The sequence below is a fragment of the Rhinatrema bivittatum genome, chromosome 6 (genome assembly GCF_901001135.1).
Source record: "Rhinatrema bivittatum chromosome 6, aRhiBiv1.1, whole genome shotgun sequence".
Lineage (NCBI taxonomy): Eukaryota > Metazoa > Chordata > Amphibia > Gymnophiona > Rhinatrematidae > Rhinatrema > Rhinatrema bivittatum.
Window position 1 is genome coordinate 92,669,993 of NC_042620.1, and position 20,312 is coordinate 92,690,304.

The 20,312-nt window shown below is 40.2% G+C and overlaps 2 protein-coding genes across 5 annotated transcripts in view; one reads left to right on the forward strand and one right to left on the reverse strand.

Annotated features, from left to right (window-relative positions):
- Nucleotides 1-8,980, forward strand: part of SLC4A10 (solute carrier family 4 member 10) — a 299,055-nt gene extending 290,075 nt beyond the window's left edge. The window contains 2 exon segments of the mRNA XM_029605602.1: nucleotides 6,150-6,187; nucleotides 8,501-8,980. Of these exon segments, the coding sequence (XP_029461462.1) occupies nucleotides 6,150-6,162 (13 nt within the window). The 3' untranslated portion in view covers nucleotides 6,163-6,187; nucleotides 8,501-8,980.
- A 7,640-nt stretch (nucleotides 8,981-16,620) lies between these two features.
- Nucleotides 16,621-20,312, reverse strand: part of DPP4 (dipeptidyl peptidase 4) — a 275,080-nt gene continuing 271,388 nt past the window's right edge. For all 4 annotated transcript variants that reach the window (XM_029605604.1, XM_029605606.1, XM_029605607.1 and 1 more), the window contains 2 exons: nucleotides 19,397-19,470; nucleotides 16,621-17,076 (listed from right to left, as the gene is read on the reverse strand). In XM_029605604.1, the coding sequence (XP_029461464.1) occupies nucleotides 16,978-17,076; nucleotides 19,397-19,470 (173 nt within the window). In that variant the 3' untranslated portion in view covers nucleotides 16,621-16,977. The remainder of the gene's footprint in view (nucleotides 17,077-19,396; nucleotides 19,471-20,312) is intronic.

Here is a 20,312-nt window from a genome sequence, read left to right on the forward strand (position 1 = left end):
CCATGCGCTTTACTATTCAGGTGTTAGAGTCACTAGGGTTCATTTTCAGCTACCCAAAGTCCTATCTCAGTCCATCAAGACCTTTTTGCTGTGCCAGAGGGCCGTTGTCTTGGTGACCATTGTGGCAGGAGTTTAACAGAGCCAGCAGGTATGAGCCTGGTACATGTTCAGGCTGTTGGGCCACTTGGCCATGACTGTCCATGTCACTCCCTTGCCACATTTACACATGCACAGAGTCCAATGAACCCTGAGTCACAGTGGCGCCAAGCTACTCAGAGCCTCCAGGATTGTATTCGAGTCACCCTGTCTCTCAGGGACTTGTCCTGGTTGCGGGTACGTTCCAATCTAGAATGGGGAATTTCCTTTCAGAGACTCCTTACTCAAATTGTTCTAACCACGGATGCATCCACCCTGGGTTGGGGAGTGCATGTGGATGCATTTGGCACCCAGGGTCTGTGGTCTGTTCAGGAACATTCTTGTCAAATCAATTTCCTGGAGCTCTAGGCAATCAGGTATGCACTATGGGCTTTTAGAGCTCGGCTGTCCAATAAAGTTGTCCTGATTCAGACCAGCAACCAAGTAGCCATGTGGTTTAGCAACAAGTAGGGAGGCACAGGATCATACCTCCTATGTCAGGAAGCAGTCTAGATCTAGTCATGGGTCCTGTCTCATGGGATGGTGCTCAGGGCCATGTACCTGGCTGGGATGGAGAACATGGTAGTGGACAGGCTGAGTTAAGCCTTCAGACCCCATGAGTAGTCCCTGGACTAGGGGGTAGTGAATTGGATATTTTACCTCTGGGAAGCCAAAACATAGATCTGTTCATGTCCCCATGCAACAGGAAGGTACCTCGTTTCTGCTCCCTGTCCAGGTCAGATGGCAAACCTGCCTCCGACTCCCTGGCCCATATCCTCTACACATATCCTCTGATTCCCTTAGTGGCAATGACTCTCATGAAGCTTCATGAGGACAGAGGCACTATGATGCTCATAGCCCCTCATTGGCCAAGACAGGTCTGGTTTCCACCATTACATAAGATCAGGGTAGGCTGTGGCATCCTAACCTCCAGGTCCTGTTGCTCACAGCCTGGATGTTGAGAGGTTAATTCTGCAGCCGTTCGATCTTTCTGAGGATGTGTCTTGGATCCTGGTGGCTTCTAGAAAGCCTTCCACTAGAAAGTCCTATGAATTGAAGTGGAGGAGGTTTTCTGTGTGGTGTGAGCAGAAGGCCCTAGATCCATTCTCCTGCCCCCACACAAAAACCGCTTGATTACCTTCTACACTTTTCTGTGGCTGGCTTAAAAAACAACTCCATCAGAGTTCATCTTTGTGCAATTTGGCACATACCACCACAATGTAGATGGTACACCATCTCTGTATATTCTATACTTTTACATTTCATGTAGGGTCTGCTTCAACTGAAGCCTCCCCTAAGGCTTCCCGCTGTGTCTTGGGAGCTCAGCGTGGTGTTAGCTCAACTGATGAAAGCTCCTTTTGAGCCGCTGCGCTCCTGTGACCTGAAGTATCTGACCTGGGCAGGGTCAGCAAGTTCCAGGCCTTAATGACTTATCCACCTTACACTAAGTTTTATTATGACAGGGTGGTCTTGCATATGTCCCTAAGTTCCTGCCTAAATTGGTGATGGATTTCCATCTTAACCAGTCAATCTTCCTGCCAATTTTTTTTCCCAGACCCCATTTGAACCAAGGCAAACGAGCACTGCACAGTTTGGACTGCAAATTAGGGATGTGAATCGTTTTCCATATCGTCTTAACGATAGAAATCGTGTGGCAGGGCAAGAAAATCGTCTTAGGCACGATTTTTTAGTTAAAAAATCGTTAAAAATCGTTTTTTCCGATTAGTGCGCACTAACTCGAGTTAGTGCGCACTAACGGGAGTTAGTGCGCACTAACTGAAAATGATACAATTTGACACTTTTCAGGTCAGTTAAGGTCAGTTTAGGAATGAATATGTATTCCTATTGGCTGCCCTCTTATTTATTCATGTTACCAAGTTTCCTACTGACAGTATATGGGGGATGGGAAATGGAAACAGTTGGTAGCTTGACAAAACAAGTAATGTGATCAGTCAATGTGACTAGAACTTGTGCCCTAACCCTGATGCCAGGGGTATTGTGATCTTCCTGCACACAGTGCCCAATCCCTATTAATACCAGGAGTGTTGTGATCTTCCTGCACACAGTGCCCTATCCCTAATACCAGGGGTGTTGTGATCTTCCTGCACACAGTGCCCTATTCCTGATACTGGGGGTGTTGTGATCTTCCTGCACACAGTGCCCTATTCCTGATACCGGGGGTGTTGTGATCTTCTTGCACCCATCCCGATATCAGGGATAGGGCACTGCATGCAGGAAGATCACAACACTCCTGGTATTAATAGGGATAGGGCACTGCATGCAGGAAGATCACAACACTCCTGGTATTAATAGGGATAGGGCACTGCATGCAGGAAGATCACAACACCCCTGGTATCAGGGATAGGGCACTTTGTGCAGGAAGATCACAATACCCCGGAGGAGTGAGGGTCAGGCAGCTCCCCCCTGTCTGTGAAGCCAGCCTCTCACTAGTAATGCAGGGAGGGAGCTGTCTCAGACTTCACCATCCTCCCCCCCCCCCTTACCCACACACCATTCACTAGCTGGGACATGGGGGAAGTCAGGAGTGAGGGTCAGGCAGCTCCCCCCTGTCTGTGAAGCCAGCCTCTCACTAGTAATGCAGGGAGGGAGCTGTCTCAGACTTCACCATCCTCCCCCCCCCCCCTCACCCACACACCATTCACTAGCTGGGACATGGGGGAAGTCAGGAGTGAGGGTCAGGCAGCTCCCCCCTGTCTGTGAAGCCAGCCTCTCACTAGTAATGCAGGGAGGGAGCTGTCTCAGACTGGTATCAGGGTTAGGGCACTGTGTGCAGGAAGATCACAACACTCCTGGTATTAATAGGGATAGGGCACTGTAAGAGATGACTGTAGTAGATTGAATAAAGATCTGATGTTTCTGCTCTCCTCACACCAAACAAAAACAACACACAAGCAGAGAAGCCCTTCTTACAAAGCTGAGCTAGTGAGTTAAGTAGGAGGAAAAGTAAACATACTGGTGCCAGTGTGGCTACTTAAAAAATACACTTACCAACAATCAATTACATATATTTGAACTGTGTACAGTTCCAGCCAGGACCACCTTTCTAAAATGCACAGTGATTGGCAAATTCAACATGCACTAGCATTTCAGGTGCCTGCTAACAAAAATAATAAACAAACAAGTTCTAGTCACGTGAGTGATGATCATTACATTACTTTTTTTGTCAAGCTTCCAACTGTTTCCATTTCACATCCCCCCAACCATATTGGTAACATCAATAGATAAGAGCACAGCCAGCCAATAGGAATACATACATACATATTCATTCCTAAGTGACCTTTACTGACCTGGGAAGTGTGAACACTTTGTTTCATTTTCTGTTGGTGTTCGTTAGTTTCCAGTTCCATTTCCCATCCCCCCAACCATCACCTCAGTGGTAACCTTGGTAACATCAATAGATAAGAGGGCAGCCAGCCAATAGGAACACATATTCATTCCTAACTGACCTTCAGTGACCTGGAAAGTGTTTATTTGTATCATTTTCAGTTAGTGCGCACTAAATCGAGTTAGTGCGCACTAACACGATTTAACGATTTTTAACGATAAATCGTTAGAATTTCTATTGTATCGTGTTCTATAACGATTTAAGACGATATAAACATTATCGGACGATAATTTTAATCGTTGAAAAACGATTCACATCCCTACTGCAAATGAACCTTAGCCTTCTATCTGGAGCGGGCAGAAGCCCATAGACCGTCCACCCAATTTTTTGTTTCTTTTGATAAGAATAGGTTGAGCATTGCCATTGCAAACAGGCACTAATCAGTTGGCTAGCAGATTGCATCTCCATATGTTATGCCCACGTGGGACTGCATCTTGGGGATCATGTCATGCAAAGGAGGCAATTAACTCCTGCCCTGACCCAGGTGCTATAAAACCAGCTTAAATAAAAAACAGACTAACACCAGCACGATTCTCTGCATTGCCCATGAATAGTTAAGTGTAAGCGCCTATCTGGAGGTCAATAAATCAAGCAGTAACAGCCAGAAGAGAGGTCGGAGAGGAGACATGTCAGAAATGTGGAATGCTTTTTATAGCCTCTTTCAAAGCTCTGCTGCATTTTCCCCCGCTCACCAGACTCTCCCATTATAGCTCCCAAGCATCAGTGACAGATCATGAAGGGGTTAGACATTGCTCTGCCCACCTTCAGCCCCACTCCCAGACCACTAACTCATTCTAGTCTTAAAGGCTTTCAACCAAGAATCATTAATGTGATGACCCAATGTCATGGGTCATCACATTAATGTGGGTTTATAAGCGGTTTATTGCATGGAGCCTTCAATCCGTGTTTTAGCGTGGATATTTGTTTTGTGCGGATTTTCTGCATGCATCTCATTTGCATGCCATCCCCTTATTACATCCCATGGCGGCAACTAGCACCAATTTCACTGTGGGTCTTATTGCATTAGCTCCAATATATTTTACATCTGTTTAAAATGCAACATTTCAGGATGGCCACAGCTTTCTTGATAAAATTCAGATTCCACAGGCAACATGTATTAAACAGGGAACAAGCAATTTGGTTAATCAAAAAATGTCTCCTAATGAATGATATATGTTTGTGTTCAATGTATTGAGAGCACTACATTATGTGGCTGCATTTTTCACAACTGACTGACATTTTCATTGGTGCTGAATCTCAAAATCTTCTCCTTTTTATGAAATTTGAAAGATCTGATGGGATTTCCTCTTTGCATGCCTGCTCTAATTATAACAGTTTCTTCAATTTGGTGTTCCATGCTTCTGCTTTTATCACCTGCTACTTAAGTAATGCTACAAAGTCCAAATTTAGTAAGTTATTACCAGGTGCAGTAGATCTCCCCTACAATGCAATAGAGGCCCAGAAGTAGCTCTGGAAGATCCACAATTCTGGAGAATGTGAAAGTTGAACTGGATGGAGCATGGAGACATCAGAACAGGAGCAGAGTCTGAGAATGCAGACAAGCTTTGGGGGGGGGGGGGGGAGGAATGGGGGTTCAAGCCAAGGGTGAGAGGTGGAATGGGGTGACCTCGAAACTGCCCTATCTTACCAAATGAAACCATAGTACCTTTCTACAAAAGCTGCAAAGCCTTTGTTGTTGTTGGGGTTTTTTTGTTGTTGTTGTTTTGTTTTTTTTGCTGAATTGAGCCCTAAATGTGTAAGCTGTTCAAGTTGAAATAAAAGACATATCCTTGTCTTGAAAACATAAATATTGTGTCCACCTGCAAACAAATAGCATGATACAGTATAATGCATCTGTGAAATCCCAAGTAGAGTGGGTCATTCCTGGCTTTGGATTTTGAAACCTCTTCCAAGTACCATGCCCAATTACAGCTTGAAGAAAGTAAAGCCTACTTAATGTCACCAATTTAGGGTAGCAGAAAGCTGACAGATTAACGTTTTGTATGATTAGTCCATCTGACAGCCACAGCAGGTGCCATAAAATAAAAGATAGTAGACACGCACACCTGTGACAATACAAACCTGAAATCCTGTCACGCGCTTTGCTGACATCCTGGGGAACTACAATAATAGAATTCTAATGCTTTGCAACAGCAACGAAACCAGAAGTGAAATTGACAGTCTAATGAATGCTGTCTGCTTATTATATTTTTGTACTATATAGAACTTGTTTGTTAGCTTACTGTTAAGTGTAAACCTGCCAATCAAAAAGCAGCAATACCACTGGCATTCAATATCTCAGTCATGATATGATTTTTGGATGTTGCCTTGGGATAGTATTAGCGACTTATAGCTCAACCATGAGAAAATCACTTCTGCCATTCATAGATTAGGGGCTCTGAAGTTTCACATTAAATCTGCCCAGTTATTTTTATGCCACGCAGAGAGTGCAGAAAAACATTGAAAATGTTATATGCCTACCACATGGAGTGCTAAGAAGAATAACTAATGTTTATATATTAATCATAGATGTAATTTTTATTGATTTCTGTACATTGTATTTTGCATTATTCTACTTAATTGTTTCATATTACATTTCTGTCATAAGCTCCCCCTCCTAATCATTTTAGAAGCTGATTCCCAAAGGTAAGACCCTCTCCCTGACACTTAACCTAGACTGCATTTTCTTTTAATCAGTGCTCTTGTTCTTAAAATTCAGCATGTCTATTTTATATAATATTGGGATGACAAAAAGACATGAAGAATCATAGTCATTAAAAAAAATGACTATAACATTCAGTAAAAATTCTTTAAATACTTCCCAACATGTTTACTGAATATCAAACACATTTTAAAAAGTTTTTGATAAATTACAAAATAGATTTACTATATATTTTTACTTACACAATAATATTTTTAATATTAACTATTTGGACACCAGTTTATAAAATTGTAGATATATCATTACACTTGAATATTTATTAAGGTTTTTAGCCCACTGGTTCATAATTAATAGGGATGTGCTTTTGTTTTTAACAACATACATTGCCTATTTCATTTCATAGTTTCTCAACAGAAATGATGAAAAAATTCACAAAATTAAAACATTTTTCATTTTGTGCACACTATTTTGATTTAATGTGCACTATTTGAGTTAGTGCACACTATTACAACTCAAATAGTGCACACTAACTCAAATAGGAGGAACTAAATTGAAAATAGTGCTCACTAAAGTCAAAATGAAAAAGAAAAGAAAAGTGTGTGGGGGGGGGGAATGAAATGAAACAAAATGAAAGTTTTATCGATGCACACCCCTAGTCATTAATACCCCCAGTGGATATCAAGATAAAAAAATCACCATATTAAGTGTATGTGGTTCATATATTAATGTCATCTGCAAGCTTCACAGATGACAGGAGAGACAAAGATTAAAACCCTAATCTCAAGCCTTGGTTTCCAAACTTTGTCATCCCAAACTAGCATGATGCTTTCACGTTCTGTTCTTTTTATTCCTTTACCAGCATAAACAAGGAACACAGTAGGTAACCTGGAAGCCTGCACTAGGAAAATTCAATTAACTAAGAATCTCCACTTTGACATCCAGTTCAATTTTTATTTTATTTATTTAAAACATTTCTTACTGCTTACCCGACCAACATTGGACACCCAAAATCCAACAATGCAAATAATCACCAAACCAACATAACAAAAAATAGATAAAAAATGGATAATACTCTATGACAGCAGCCTAACCGCCATTACTCAGCAGATGGATAATCTTAGGCCTGGAGCTAGTATACAGGAGCTGATAGTGGCACACAGAAAAGCACAAGATGCCGAGGCTCCCAAGGAGGAAAACTGCAGTACAAATTGCAGTTCAATCCATCACCTCTGGGCTCTACAGTTTTGTGAATCAAATTCAAAATACCCTCAAAGCAAAATTGTCTGGCAGAATTTTTCAGTTTTGCATTTACATTTTTGGTGCTAACGCTTTAATTTCAAACTTATCCTAATTTTATCACTTTTTGTGCCTCTGACCTTTTATATCTTGCAATTTTCCATCTAACACAACTTTTAAATGCATATGTTTAAGTAATAATGAGTAGTTAAACATCCATCTTTCCCAAAGAATTCGTTTAGGAGACGGGAGGAAGTGTAAGGAACTAAAATTGTCTATGCAGGAGGTCATTTTAAAAGGAGTTGCACGTTTAAATGTAACATACTATCGTAGCAATTTTAAAAAGCCATTTACGTGCATAAAGTGCACTTACATGTCAGTATTCTATGGACAATTCAATGGCATATATTGTAACAATTTTCAAAAGCCCACTTACATTTACACATGTAAAACCCAATTTTAAGAGTGTAAATACTTTTTAAAATCATGCCCATAAAACCCAGTTTTAAGCTTGTAAATGCTTTTGGAAATCAGGTATAAGTGTTTGACAGACCTGATTACTGTACCTGTGTTCAATAATATTGTTCTCTCCTTTGGCAACCTCTCCTCTCACACCAGGAGACCTGATGAATGCAAAATCAACAAAATATGCTCTTGCTCCAGCAAAACGTGCCTTAAAAGTTACTATCTGGAGACATTTTGCAGTCTGTTCACTAGTTGGTGATATTTTTCATGGTTAATTCAGTGATAAAGGATATGAAATCCCAATATTAACCATGTAATGAAACAGTGGCTAAAATAGGATTATGTACATCTACTGTGACTTCTTGTTTATAGCTTGCATGTTTGCCAAATTGTATATCTGAGAATGAGCTTGCTTGCAAAATATATTAGGCACATGTTACTACAAAGATCTATAATTTTGATGCTACTTTTACAGCATAGCCCAAACAGCATGACTAATAAGTCTAAAACAGATCATTATCTGTACAGGTAATGCAATAAGTTGGATGCTATAGAGCTGTTCCACAGTATACATACATGTGTTATTTTTCTTCTAGCTCTGAAAACAGAATAGAGAAGACAACAGCCTCAGGGAAGGGTGTCGACAGAGAGACATGTCTTTGACTTGTTCCGCAACATACCATATTTTTACAAGTAAATTAGAAGAGTGCCACAGTCATTACTAGAAACAGTTTGATCACCTGATGTAAATTATAGCATTACTCCCTAATTCAGACATTCAGTATAATATTAGCAATGCAATATGTCTTTCATTCCTTTCGTTCTAAACCACCTCATCAGCAGCTGCATTGAATGCATAGTTGTGGCAGAAACTTCATGCACATAGGTTGGCCATACATTGGGTTCATTTAAGAAGCAAAGTTTCCACCAAAGAAATACAAATGTTGCTTTGGTAGGTTTGTATTTACTATTTTACCTTTGTGTTCATGCCGAACCCTAAGTAATATTTTTTCTCATACAGCTGTAGTGAGCTACTGCAAGAAAGCGCCAAATTATATCACTTCTTTGTTTCAAGATATATTAAATATTTCTTGTGAGTAGTTTTTCATGATTTATTCAGTATGTGATGCATAGTAGTTAATATTTAAATTTATGTGATGTTTGAGTATATATCACCTGAAAAAAAAAAGCATTCAAAAGATTTAAACTTACTCAAAAATCACCTGCAGTAATAAAACAAAAACTCAAAGTCTTTGCTAAAATGCAAGGTGCAATTATAGTCTGGAATACTGTCCTAAGTATTTAGAGACTAGGGTATGCACACTTTGATTGACAGATGCATCATTTCCTTCTCTAATGGCATTTTCTTTTCTGTTTTGATGTAATTCAAAAATCATAAATCATTATTCTTGCCATCCAGCTAAGGACTATATTTGTCAAATATCTTATAATAAGCCTTCAAATTTCTGATGTGAAATTAAAATGCATAGCACAGATTCATGCATTACCTATGTAAACAATTTCCTGTGGTCATATTGTAATTCTTGCTGTTATATTCTTTTCACTGGCCCATTAAACTGAGGGTAATGAAGCTGAAAACTACAAGCTGGTATTTTGCGGAAAGTAAGGAATACTAACCATGTATGCTGCACCATTAATAGAGGAGAAAAATGAACTAACCTGATTGGGATGCATTATTAAATATGACTGTCACTGTATTACAAAGTTAAATATGAAAGCCTTCACTAATAGGGTTCCCCCTCCCCCTTTCCCCCCAAAACAGAGAATGGAAACACAACTCATTATGAATGAAGTTCAAAGCTGCTTGTGCTTTCTTAATTTGTGGTAGGATTGCACATGCAGCCAAGAATCTTTGAGGCATTCGTAACATAGAGTTCATAGATTCCTTGCTCCTACAAAATACAGTTATAGAGAGTTCCATAAAACTAAATTTATGGCCTCAGTTCCTGCAGCTTGCAAAGCATCTGTGAGTCTTTCTTACTAGAAAAATGATGCTCAATGACCGAGTTGCTGTATGCTGCAGCTGCAAGAGAATCTGGAACACAAAACATCCAGAAGTCTGATACTTAGCCCATGTGTCATGCTAGCTTGAGCCATGAGAATAATCATCCCAAAGCCATTTTATTATATAAGGGCTCAAAGCTGCTTCACACCTTACTTGCAGAAGAGACTTACATGCTTTAGAAGCCTGCACCGAACAATTAGACTAGCTGATTTGGTAGTTTCTGGCACATGAACCCCCAATGGTGCGGTGATGCACAGCAGCCCTAATAATGTAGTGCGAATCAGACCTTACTAGTTAAACATGGATAAACTCACAATAGCAGGTAGGCGCTTCCAGACGGTTGAGAGTAACGAGGCCTGGGCTCTATACTGGATCTATGTAAGTTTATATTTGTTTTAAGGTTCTTCTTAATGATTTGGGTTCTGCTGTAAAGAATAACACTGTATTCTATTGCCAATAGTATAATCTTATTTGCATTATCAAAATCCTCTAAAAGTCTTTTTTTTTCTAGGCATTACATTTAATGGGTCATTATAAGGTTTTATCTTGTTAAAAGTTAAACAGCTTTGACTATGTGCAATTGATACACTGAAATATATATTTTTTTTCAACATTAAATTACAGCACCACTACAGCTGTGGCAGCAGACTTCCAGTATTTTAATACATTTATAAATTTATTACAAATTAAGTAAATTATTAGTTCCTTGTTATAAATTATTAAATTATTAAGCAGCTAGTGTGGAAATATTCAATGGTATATTTCTGTTAAGTATCTGAGTATTTTTTTACTGCCAATTTATCCTTGTGAATTTAAAGGTATCCTTATGTTAATCCCAACAGAGAATATAATGCAATTGTAGTGTTATATTATTTACTTTTAATTTCATATTCCTCATCAAAATTACTAATTTCTTGGATGTAATTTATTACAAAAAATTTAAGTAATGTGTACATGTGAATAGATTATTGTGTTTTTCACAGAAATGTTATGTGAAAATAAATATTTATCCTAGCTAAACGTATTGCATTGTGCCTCTTTATTTGTAAGAAATACATAAAGCTACATTGTATAAAATACTAAAAAGCACATGTTTTGCAAAGGGGTGGGGTGCCCATATTTAAAATTATATTCTGTAAATTACCCCAAAATAACAATCTTTAAGGTGGATTTTTAGACCCGCGCGCAGGCATCCATGTGCCTGCGGTTCCTGGCATGCGCACATAGACGTGCCGATTTTATAACATGCGTGCATTGACACGTGCATGATTTTATATCAGGGCGCACGAGTGCCGAATCATGTGCATAAATGGGCGGGATTTCACAATCTGCGTGCAGAGACATGATAGACCTTTTCTCCAGCTCCTTCCCAGTCTGCTCCAGTAAAGAAGCGGACTGGGAGGTAACTTCCTAAACCCCCTACCTAACCTGCTCCTTTTTACCCTAACTTCCCTGACCCCTAAAATCCCGATGATTAACCTTTTTCTGTTTTTTTAACTTACCTGCAGTCTGGACCAGCAGCAATTTGCGCAGTCTGGTTGGCTCCCGATGTGCGCTTCAGCGGGACAGTGCCTAATGGCAGTCACGCCCTGCCCATGCCCCACCCAGACCCGGCCTCTGGCCACCCCTTTTCTAAAAACCCGTTCTTCTTCGCGTACCAACTGATACGCGCGTAGTTGCGGGCCTTTGAAGATCCACACATGTATCTCCCTGTTTTCACGTTCGCAGGGCATTTATAATTAGCCCTTTTGTTTCTCTTGTTTCCCCACAGAAATCTTAAGTACTCCCTCCGACTGAGTGAATGGAACAGAGCTCTCTACATAGCCTGTCTGTGTTGTTACATAAAGAGTCAGAGTTACACTGTACTTTTCATTTCAGTTATCCATTGACCATGTTTCATTTATCTATTTATTATTTCTTTACAAACATTTGATATTCTGCTTTTTGCCATGAATGGTCTCAAGGTGGATAACAGTATTAATAAGTATATTAATGGAAATTCTGGTTAGCAATGTACACCATTTTAATAAAATAAAATCTAGGAGTAGGGGAACCTTTATTCTTTCTTATGGGCTAATTGAAGGAAGGCCTGGTTGAAGAACTATGACTTTGCCTTTTTCTGGAAGGCGAGGTAGCTTGTTTCCAGGCAGATGGGTAGTGGAACCTTGTTCCAAATCTTGGAGGCATAGCAGTTGAAAGCCTTCAGTTTTGTGCTGTTCAGGTTTGTGGGTGGGGAGGAAAAATGGGCTTTTTGTGAGGATCAGAGCTCTTTAGCAGGGGTATAGAAGGCAAGGACACTGGAAAAGTACTTCTCAGCCTGTTTGTTCACATATTTGAAGACAATTTGAATTTAATCCTGGTTTCAGTCAGTAGCCAGTGCGCTCTGTAAAGAATGGGCCTTATGTGGTCTGATGATTTGGCCCCTACCAAAAGTCTGGCTGCTCTATTTTGCACAAGTAGTCATTTCAAACAGGTCAGGGAGACACCATTCAGTAGGGAGTTATAGTAATCAAATCGACTGGTGATTTATGCATTGATAACCAATGTGAGGTTGTATTGGTTGAGATAGTTGCATAATTGATGAGTCTCACAAGGTACATAAAAGAGTCTCTCACTACCTTAGAGATGTGGTTTTCCATTACGATATTTGGATCAAGTTTGTACAGTCAATGGGCTGGAGAGAGGTTCCTGATAGGGAGGGTATGATCCATAGGGGGTGATCTTGGTGGCTTAGCTAGAGGAGATCAGATTTGAAGGGTTAAGTTTGAGTTTGTGATTTCTGAGCCATTGGGCTATTGCCATCAGACAATTGTTGAGAATTGCAATGGGAAAGGCTTGGTCAGATCCAAGTTTAATCCAAGTTGGAAGTGACCCACAAGCAGGTGACATTCAATGTTGAAAGACAGAATCAGATCGCAGATAGGACAGATGTAGATGTTGAAGAGAATTGGGGAATGAACAGAGACCTCACAGATATTTTTAGGAATTGACTGTTCTTTGGCCCACATGACTGACTGAGTTCTGTTGGATAGAAAAAATTCAAACCATCTATGGGCCGTCCCTTTGACACTGATATTCCCTAGACATTGTATCAAGAGATTGTGAACAACTGTGTTAAAAGTAGCAGAAAGATCTAAGGACTAGAATGAATACCATTAGTGATGTCCAGTAGGACAGATTCAGTAGTGCCATTGTCTTTCCTGAAGTCAGATTGGTAGGGGTGCAGGATGTTTCTGTCTTCAAAGAAGTCAAGGAATTGGAAACAGACTACCTTTTCAACTAGTGATAGTTATCTATTTTGGGGTCAGAGCTTGGTTTCTTCAGGATAGGTTTGATTACTGTTCATTAAGTATGTTGAGAAGTAATTTATATTGACTATATTGGAAAGCCATGAGCTAGATCTTGTTTTAGGTTGCAAATGAACCTTGAGGAAATTGGGTCTAGTGGGCTAATGGATTGGCTAATTCTCTGGAGCATATTTTCCACATCTTGATGGGTGATGGTTCTGAGGTCAGTGTGATGTTGACTGAATGAAGCCGAGATGTTCCTGTGGATGGAGAGTATGAAGTCATTAAAGAAGGTGTGAAGGACAGAGTTGTCAAAGGAAGAATGTATTGCTAGGATGTTTTAAATGAATAATTTAGCAAAATCCTCTACTGTGTGGCTCCCTGTGGTGGTGGAAGTGGGTTGTGAAACAGGTTTTGAGAGTTTCTGACTTAGTTCAAACAGTTTCCTCAGATGGTTCATAGAGAGTTCTAGTTGTTTGGAGTAGTAGCCCTTTTTTGCTTGATGAATGGCTGCTTCATATTTCTTCACATTTTTTGCAATTATTGAGATCTGTGTCTGTTTTATTTTTCCACTAGGCTTGTTCAAGTTGCGGAGCTTGCTGTTTCCAGAGGAGAAGACCCTTGGGGTACCATGGGGAGTTTCTGGAGTGTCTGGTTGGCCTGGGATTTAGCAGAGCAAATATGCTAATTACTGAAGTGAATTTGTTGTTCCATAACTAAACTAAGGGGCGGATTTTAAAACCCCTGTGCGAGTAAATCCGGCCGGATTTTCGCGCGCAGGGCCCTCCCGCGCCGGCGCGCCTATTTTGCATAGGCCGCCGGCGCACGCAGAGCCCCGGGACTCGCGTAAGTCCCGGGGATTTCGAAAAGGGGCGTGTCGAGAGGGCGGGCCCGATCCACGCGGCGTTTTCGGGGCGGGCCGTAGCGTTTCGGGGGTGGGCCCGGGGGCGTGGACGCGCCCTCAGGACCCGCCCCCAGGTTGCGTCCCAGCGCGCTAGCGGCCCGCTGGCGCGCGGGGATTTACGTCTCCCTCCGGGAGGCGTAAATCCCCCGACAAAGGTAAGGGGGGGTTTAGACAGGGCCGGGCAGGTGGGTTAGGTAGGGGAAGGGAGGGGAAGGTGAGGGGAGGGCAAAAGAAAGTTCCCTCCGAGGCCGCTCCGATTTCGGAGCGGCCTCGGAGGGAACGGAGGTAGGCTGCGCGGCTCGGCGCGCGCCGGCTATATGGAATCGATAGCCTTGCGCGCGCCGATCCTGGATTTTAGCGGATATGCGCGGCTATGCGCGTATCTACTAAAATCCAGCGTACTTTTGTTTGCGCCTGATGCACCAACAAAAGTACGCCAAATCGCGCTATTTGAAAATCTACCCCTCTATATCCTTATTACTTTTCACACTAAGGGGTAGATTTTTAAAAAGAACGCGCGCACGTCCATGTGCACGCACACATGGACGTGCAATTTATAACATGCGCAAGAGGGAGTATAATTTAGCGAATTCGCACGGTGACGCATCGTCGCTTTCCCAGTTGCCTCCCAGTCTGCTCCAATTGAGGAGCGGACTGGGAGGGAACTTCCCTCCCCGAATCTCCCTTCTCCTTCCCCTATCCTACTCGCCCTCTATCCCTATCCTAACTCCCCCCCCCCCCCCCCCCCATTTTTTGAACTTACGTTTTGCTCCTGCTGAGTGCCGGCGCGTGATCCCCCGGCACAGTGGCAAATGGCTGCTGTACCAGGCGTCTCTCACCCTGCCCCACCCTGCCCCCACGGACCGCCCCACTGCCGAGGCCTGGCTCTTGTGCACGTAACAGGGCTTACATGTGCGGCTGGGCCTCTTTTAAAATGCGCGCAAGGCCCAACCACACGAGTAACCCAATAAAAATCCGGCCTTAAGCGTAAGGGCTCTATTACCAGAGCACAGAATAAGGGTAACAAAGTGCACCCCTTCCTTGAAGACCTACCAAACTCAAATAATTCTGGGTATCCATCATTAACTTTTACAGTGGCCTCAGTTATTGTAATTTCTGTAGCCAATAGAAAAAAAAAACTACTCCTCACTCCCATTCTCTCTTAATCCTTATACATAAACTCCCAGTGAACCCTATCAAGCACTTTTTCAGTATTAATAGAGAAATGAATTGGGATTCCCTTTTGCTTTGCAACCCTATTAGGTTCCATAGCCTTCTAATGTTGCCAGAGGCTTGTCATCTAGGGATGAACTGTGATTGATACTCATGAGCCAAACTATTATCCAAGACCTTGACAAGTAGCTATTAAGGAGCAAAACAGGCCCTATAGGACTCACATAAAGTCACATCCTTGCCTTCCTTAGATATGACTGGTACCTGCCCTCCTCTTAGGAGGAGGTAATTTATCCTCAACCAGAAGGAAATTAAACAGCTTTAAAAGTGGCTAACACTCCGCTAAACTTTTTATAAAATTCATGTATCCCTAGGCCCATCCAAGCCTAAGGATTTATCCACCTTAAGCACTTTAACTGCCTTCTGTATTTCATTCTCTGATCTTATGCAGGGACAACCAAAAGAGCAAGAGATTCCAAGTAAGTGTCTATGTCTTTTCCTTCAATGTATTTTTCCCTGGCATATGTTTACGAAATTGAACAAATCTATGGGCTATTTTTTCTACTTTCATTAGTGTCCTTTATTTTTTATTATTTGATTTTGTTTCATTTTATTTCTCAATTTTAATGCAAGCATCTTACTTGCCTTATTTCCCTGCTCATATGCCTAGTGAGCAGTAATCTGGAGTTGTGCATAAGATATTTGTCTTAGCTAAATTAGGATGGAAATGGCCCAGGTGTTTATGTTGCCTAGAGTCATATATAAGTTGCTAAATGAAAAACACTTTCCAAAAATGAAATAAACAGACCTACAAAGTGATAACATATTGCATGATTTAGTAAGCTTTTCTCTCCTACACATGGAATGGCCTTAATAAATCAGGCCTTTAATGATTCTACTTGTTCTAAATGTTGCTGAATTATTCTTAAAAAGTCTTGGCCATTGTTGCAGCTTTGGATCCAGCATGCATGTGCCACTGTGCTTCATCGGACAATCTAACTTTAAGTTTTACCATACTTGACAGCTTCATCACTGACATTCTTGGATCTCAAGAGAATCTCATTTTAAAAAATGAAAGCAATCCTTATTCAAGCTATGCAATTTTGACTCCCTGAAGAATACTCCTGAGTTATGCACTGGTATGTAGCATCAGATTTGGCCTTTGCCTCCACAATACATCTATAGATGTTTCTTCAATAACCATTCTTTGCTTCTGGCTCTGGACTCCATGCAGTGAATTTATTTCCAAGCGGATATCCCTTTTAGCCAAATGTATGGATCTTCTGCTTAGGCATTTAGCCAATTCTTAAATTAGAAACACTAGTCTCTGAATGAACATGTCCACATTTTATTATCTTTTTAGTAAAATTGTGATTCACGGCCCTCACATTTTTAATGACAAAAAACACATTTGTGAACAGGTTTGTGAGATAGGATTTACAATACATAAAGTTAAAGTACTGGCTTTTAGCAAATTTATATACAAAAATTCTTATTGCTTTATGGCTTATAGCATATCACCTCAGTGGTCAAAAGGTTCTTTGGTTTCTAAATTTTGCTTCATTTTCAGAAAACCATATTTATTTAAATCTGTACAGTGCATGGTTGTATTATAGAAAATAATTTACCAAGAAAGTGGCCTATTAAGGCAGAACAAATCTAGTAGGAGACCATACATTACTTTTAGGTCAGGGAGAAACACTGCTTGATGAAATGGCTCATGTGGATATAGATATGTCTGTTTGCCAGGCCTCCAATCGCATGATCCTTGTCTGTATACCACTGAAAAACAACATTTAACATTAATGCTGCTTGCAATACAACAGCTTGTCCTCCAGTATAGTAATGCAAGACCTATGTTGCTGTCTTCTTAATTCTATTTTAATGACATAAACATTTTCAACAATCCTTTTATATTGTCCACCCAGTTAAACATGTCAAAAGCACTCATGATAATAAGTAGGGATGTGCATTCGTCCTGGTTCAGGGAGCCCGAAACCCGAAGGAATTTTTCCCGAAATTTCAAGAAAAATTCATTTTCGGGTTTAGTTCACGCTAACGGGGTTAGTGCGCACTAACTCCCCATTAGTGCGCACTAACCTAATAATAAGCAAGAAAAGATACATCCTGGCAACAGAACAGCCACCATAGGTGTCACTGAATATTTTTCTTGTTAAAATAAAAGCTAATTTATCAGGAAAAATAGGATGTTATACATTTGAAGTCAAAACTTTTCAGCAGTATGCAATTGTATTTTTCATAGTGTTATGTCTGTTATATATTTTCAGAGCTGTTTTTTCTTTAATTCTCTGCACTTCCATGCTCAAATTAAACAAAGCTATTAAATCTTGATATACTATATGACTTCTAAAAGGGGATCTCATTAAATTTTTAGTAGCCAAAATGTTTTGCCAAAAAAAACGTCAAAAAGCGACTCTTGGAAGATATTTTTTATGTTTGCAAACCTAGGGTCTCATTTACCAAGCATTTTTCCCATAGATAGATACAAAATGGGAGAAAAGCCCATAGCGTAAATGAAAGAAGACTGACAGTTAAACGACATGAGCAATCAATAAAATAAATGATATTTCAATGAAAATAACCCTGCTGATTGCAGAATGTTAGCAAATGCATGCACAAATACTCACATATTCCAGCAAACAGTGAAATAAATTAGAACTGAGGTCTTAAAAACAGAAGTTTAAAAAAGTCCCATAAGGAGTTGGTGCACTTCATATATATTGGTAACCTCAGTAATAGGTAACAGTCACTACCTCAGAAATTGGTAATAGTTACTACAGTGCAACAGTGTTTGTTCTCTCTCTCTCTCTTTAGTATTACTGCTTCAACTCATGCTACATAGGCCGTGAACTGATTAACCAATATGTCACAGCTCATCTCATTGTTATTTATTGGAAATGACTGAATTAGCAAATCACAACAAAATCAGGGGTTACTTAAGCCGAATGCAGATATCAATACATTCATATAAAGAGCATTTGAAAATATTTGATATCTTTAATTGCCACACTCAGCATTGTTGATACACCTTTAGGCTTATGTATGGACTTGAAACAGGAATTTAATTGCAAACCAACGTTCTTGGTGTACCTGAGCACATATCCTTATGGTCTACATTAACGGCCTGATTTGAAACGCCCAGTGCACGTAAAAAAAACGGGGGTTAAGCGTGTGGCCTTGCGCACACCACGCACATTTTAAAAGGGGCTTGGCCGTGCGCCCTCATTACATGCACAAGAGTTGGGCCAAAGAAAAGGGGCAATCCAGGTGGCAAGGCGGGGCGGAGCTGGAGGCCGCCGGCACAGTGGCCAGGGGATCGCGTGCCAGCGCGCGCAACTTTTACAAGAAAACATTTTTTTTTAAATTGGGCCGTTAGTCTGTTTAATAATGATATTGCTCCCTGTATATGCTAGACCTTTTCCTATTAAGATTGTAAGAAATGTTCCAGTGGTAGTGGACTTGCATCCTACTATAGAGGATGCCAATTATAAGAGACAATATTATTATTGTTCTTTTTTCTACAGTATTTCCTTTTGATTTTGTATTTACTTATGTCTCTGATTGCAATGCAAGTGATATCTTGAACTGTATTTGGAAAATGCATAAAGAAAAAAGAAAAAGAAAGAAAAGATTAAGGGGCGGAATTTCAATTTGAGCCCCTAATGCAGCACATATAAAACATAATATTATGTCAGGCATTGTGTCTTCCTGATTGATACAGGGAAGTAATTTTCTTCTTTCCTCCTGTTTACTTGCAGCTAAAATCATAAAAAGTACATAAAAATTGGACATGTGGGACCAATGATTAAATGTGACCCATGAGTGCTAGAAGGTGAAAAAACATTAAGTAAATATTTATTTACAATGCTTGGCAGAGTATGGCAATTAAGTATATAAAATATTTTCAAGTGCTCTTTATGTGAATGAATTAGCAAATCTACATTTCTAGCAGAGATCACCATACAGTAGAATTGGCCACATATATTTGGAATGAAAAAGACTGCATGAATTCGTTGGCCAGTGCATCTTATTTTCACAGCTGGGTGCTGATGCTGTTGTCAATTACATGATGGGACCCTACCATTGTTTCAAAGTCCACCTCTGCATCCACTAGCGCACTGGAGATGTGTGCAGCCTGCTGAAAGTGAACGTTATCTGAAAACAAACGAATGAAAGATACATCTATTTTTACAAACTTTTTCAAGAAAAAAAAGTATTGCTTAAATCAAAAACCTAGTCTAGTTTGCAAGTGCTCACCAAGGAATCCATCGGCACAGTGAAAACAACACATATCCTATACTTGTTTTATAACAGTTTTTCTGTTTTTCCCCTCTTGCAATAATGGAGAACCTCTGATCCTTGAGGATCATATACCAGTTGTGTTTTCTGGACATCCCTAATGAATATTCATGAGTTCAATCTGCATGCATTGCATCCAGTATACATCATGCACATTCATCTGGAATATCCTGAACACCAATTGGTCTGTGGCCCTTGAGGACTGGATGCTCTTCACCCCTGCCTGAGTTATCACTAAACAATTCTATCACATGGGCATGAACATAACACCAGAACAACACAGCAATGTGATGTGATTTTAATAGTGCAAGAGGTTTTTTTTTTTTGAGAGCTTGACAACTTAATGTTAGTTCAATTCATTACATTTTTTTTTTGGTATTGCTAGCAATAAAAACTGCATCTCCTGGTTTATGTCACTAGAATCCCTTTAGAGAATTACAGCCTTGTAATATATGCACACATCTGTTACTGTATGTTTCAATAATATTAATGGTAGTAGATATATAATTCCACAAGAAAGGCTGATGGCTGGTTTAGTATTAGTATCTATTAAGGAAAAAGACTAGAAGAATAAGTATAGTTTGTTAAAAATGTGCATTTCCATTTTTTTGGTGAGGTATCCAGATCGTCATCCTCAATCTTCTCCCTGCTTCTTATCTGCCTTTTCCTCCCATAGCAAAGCAGTAAGACCTGATTTA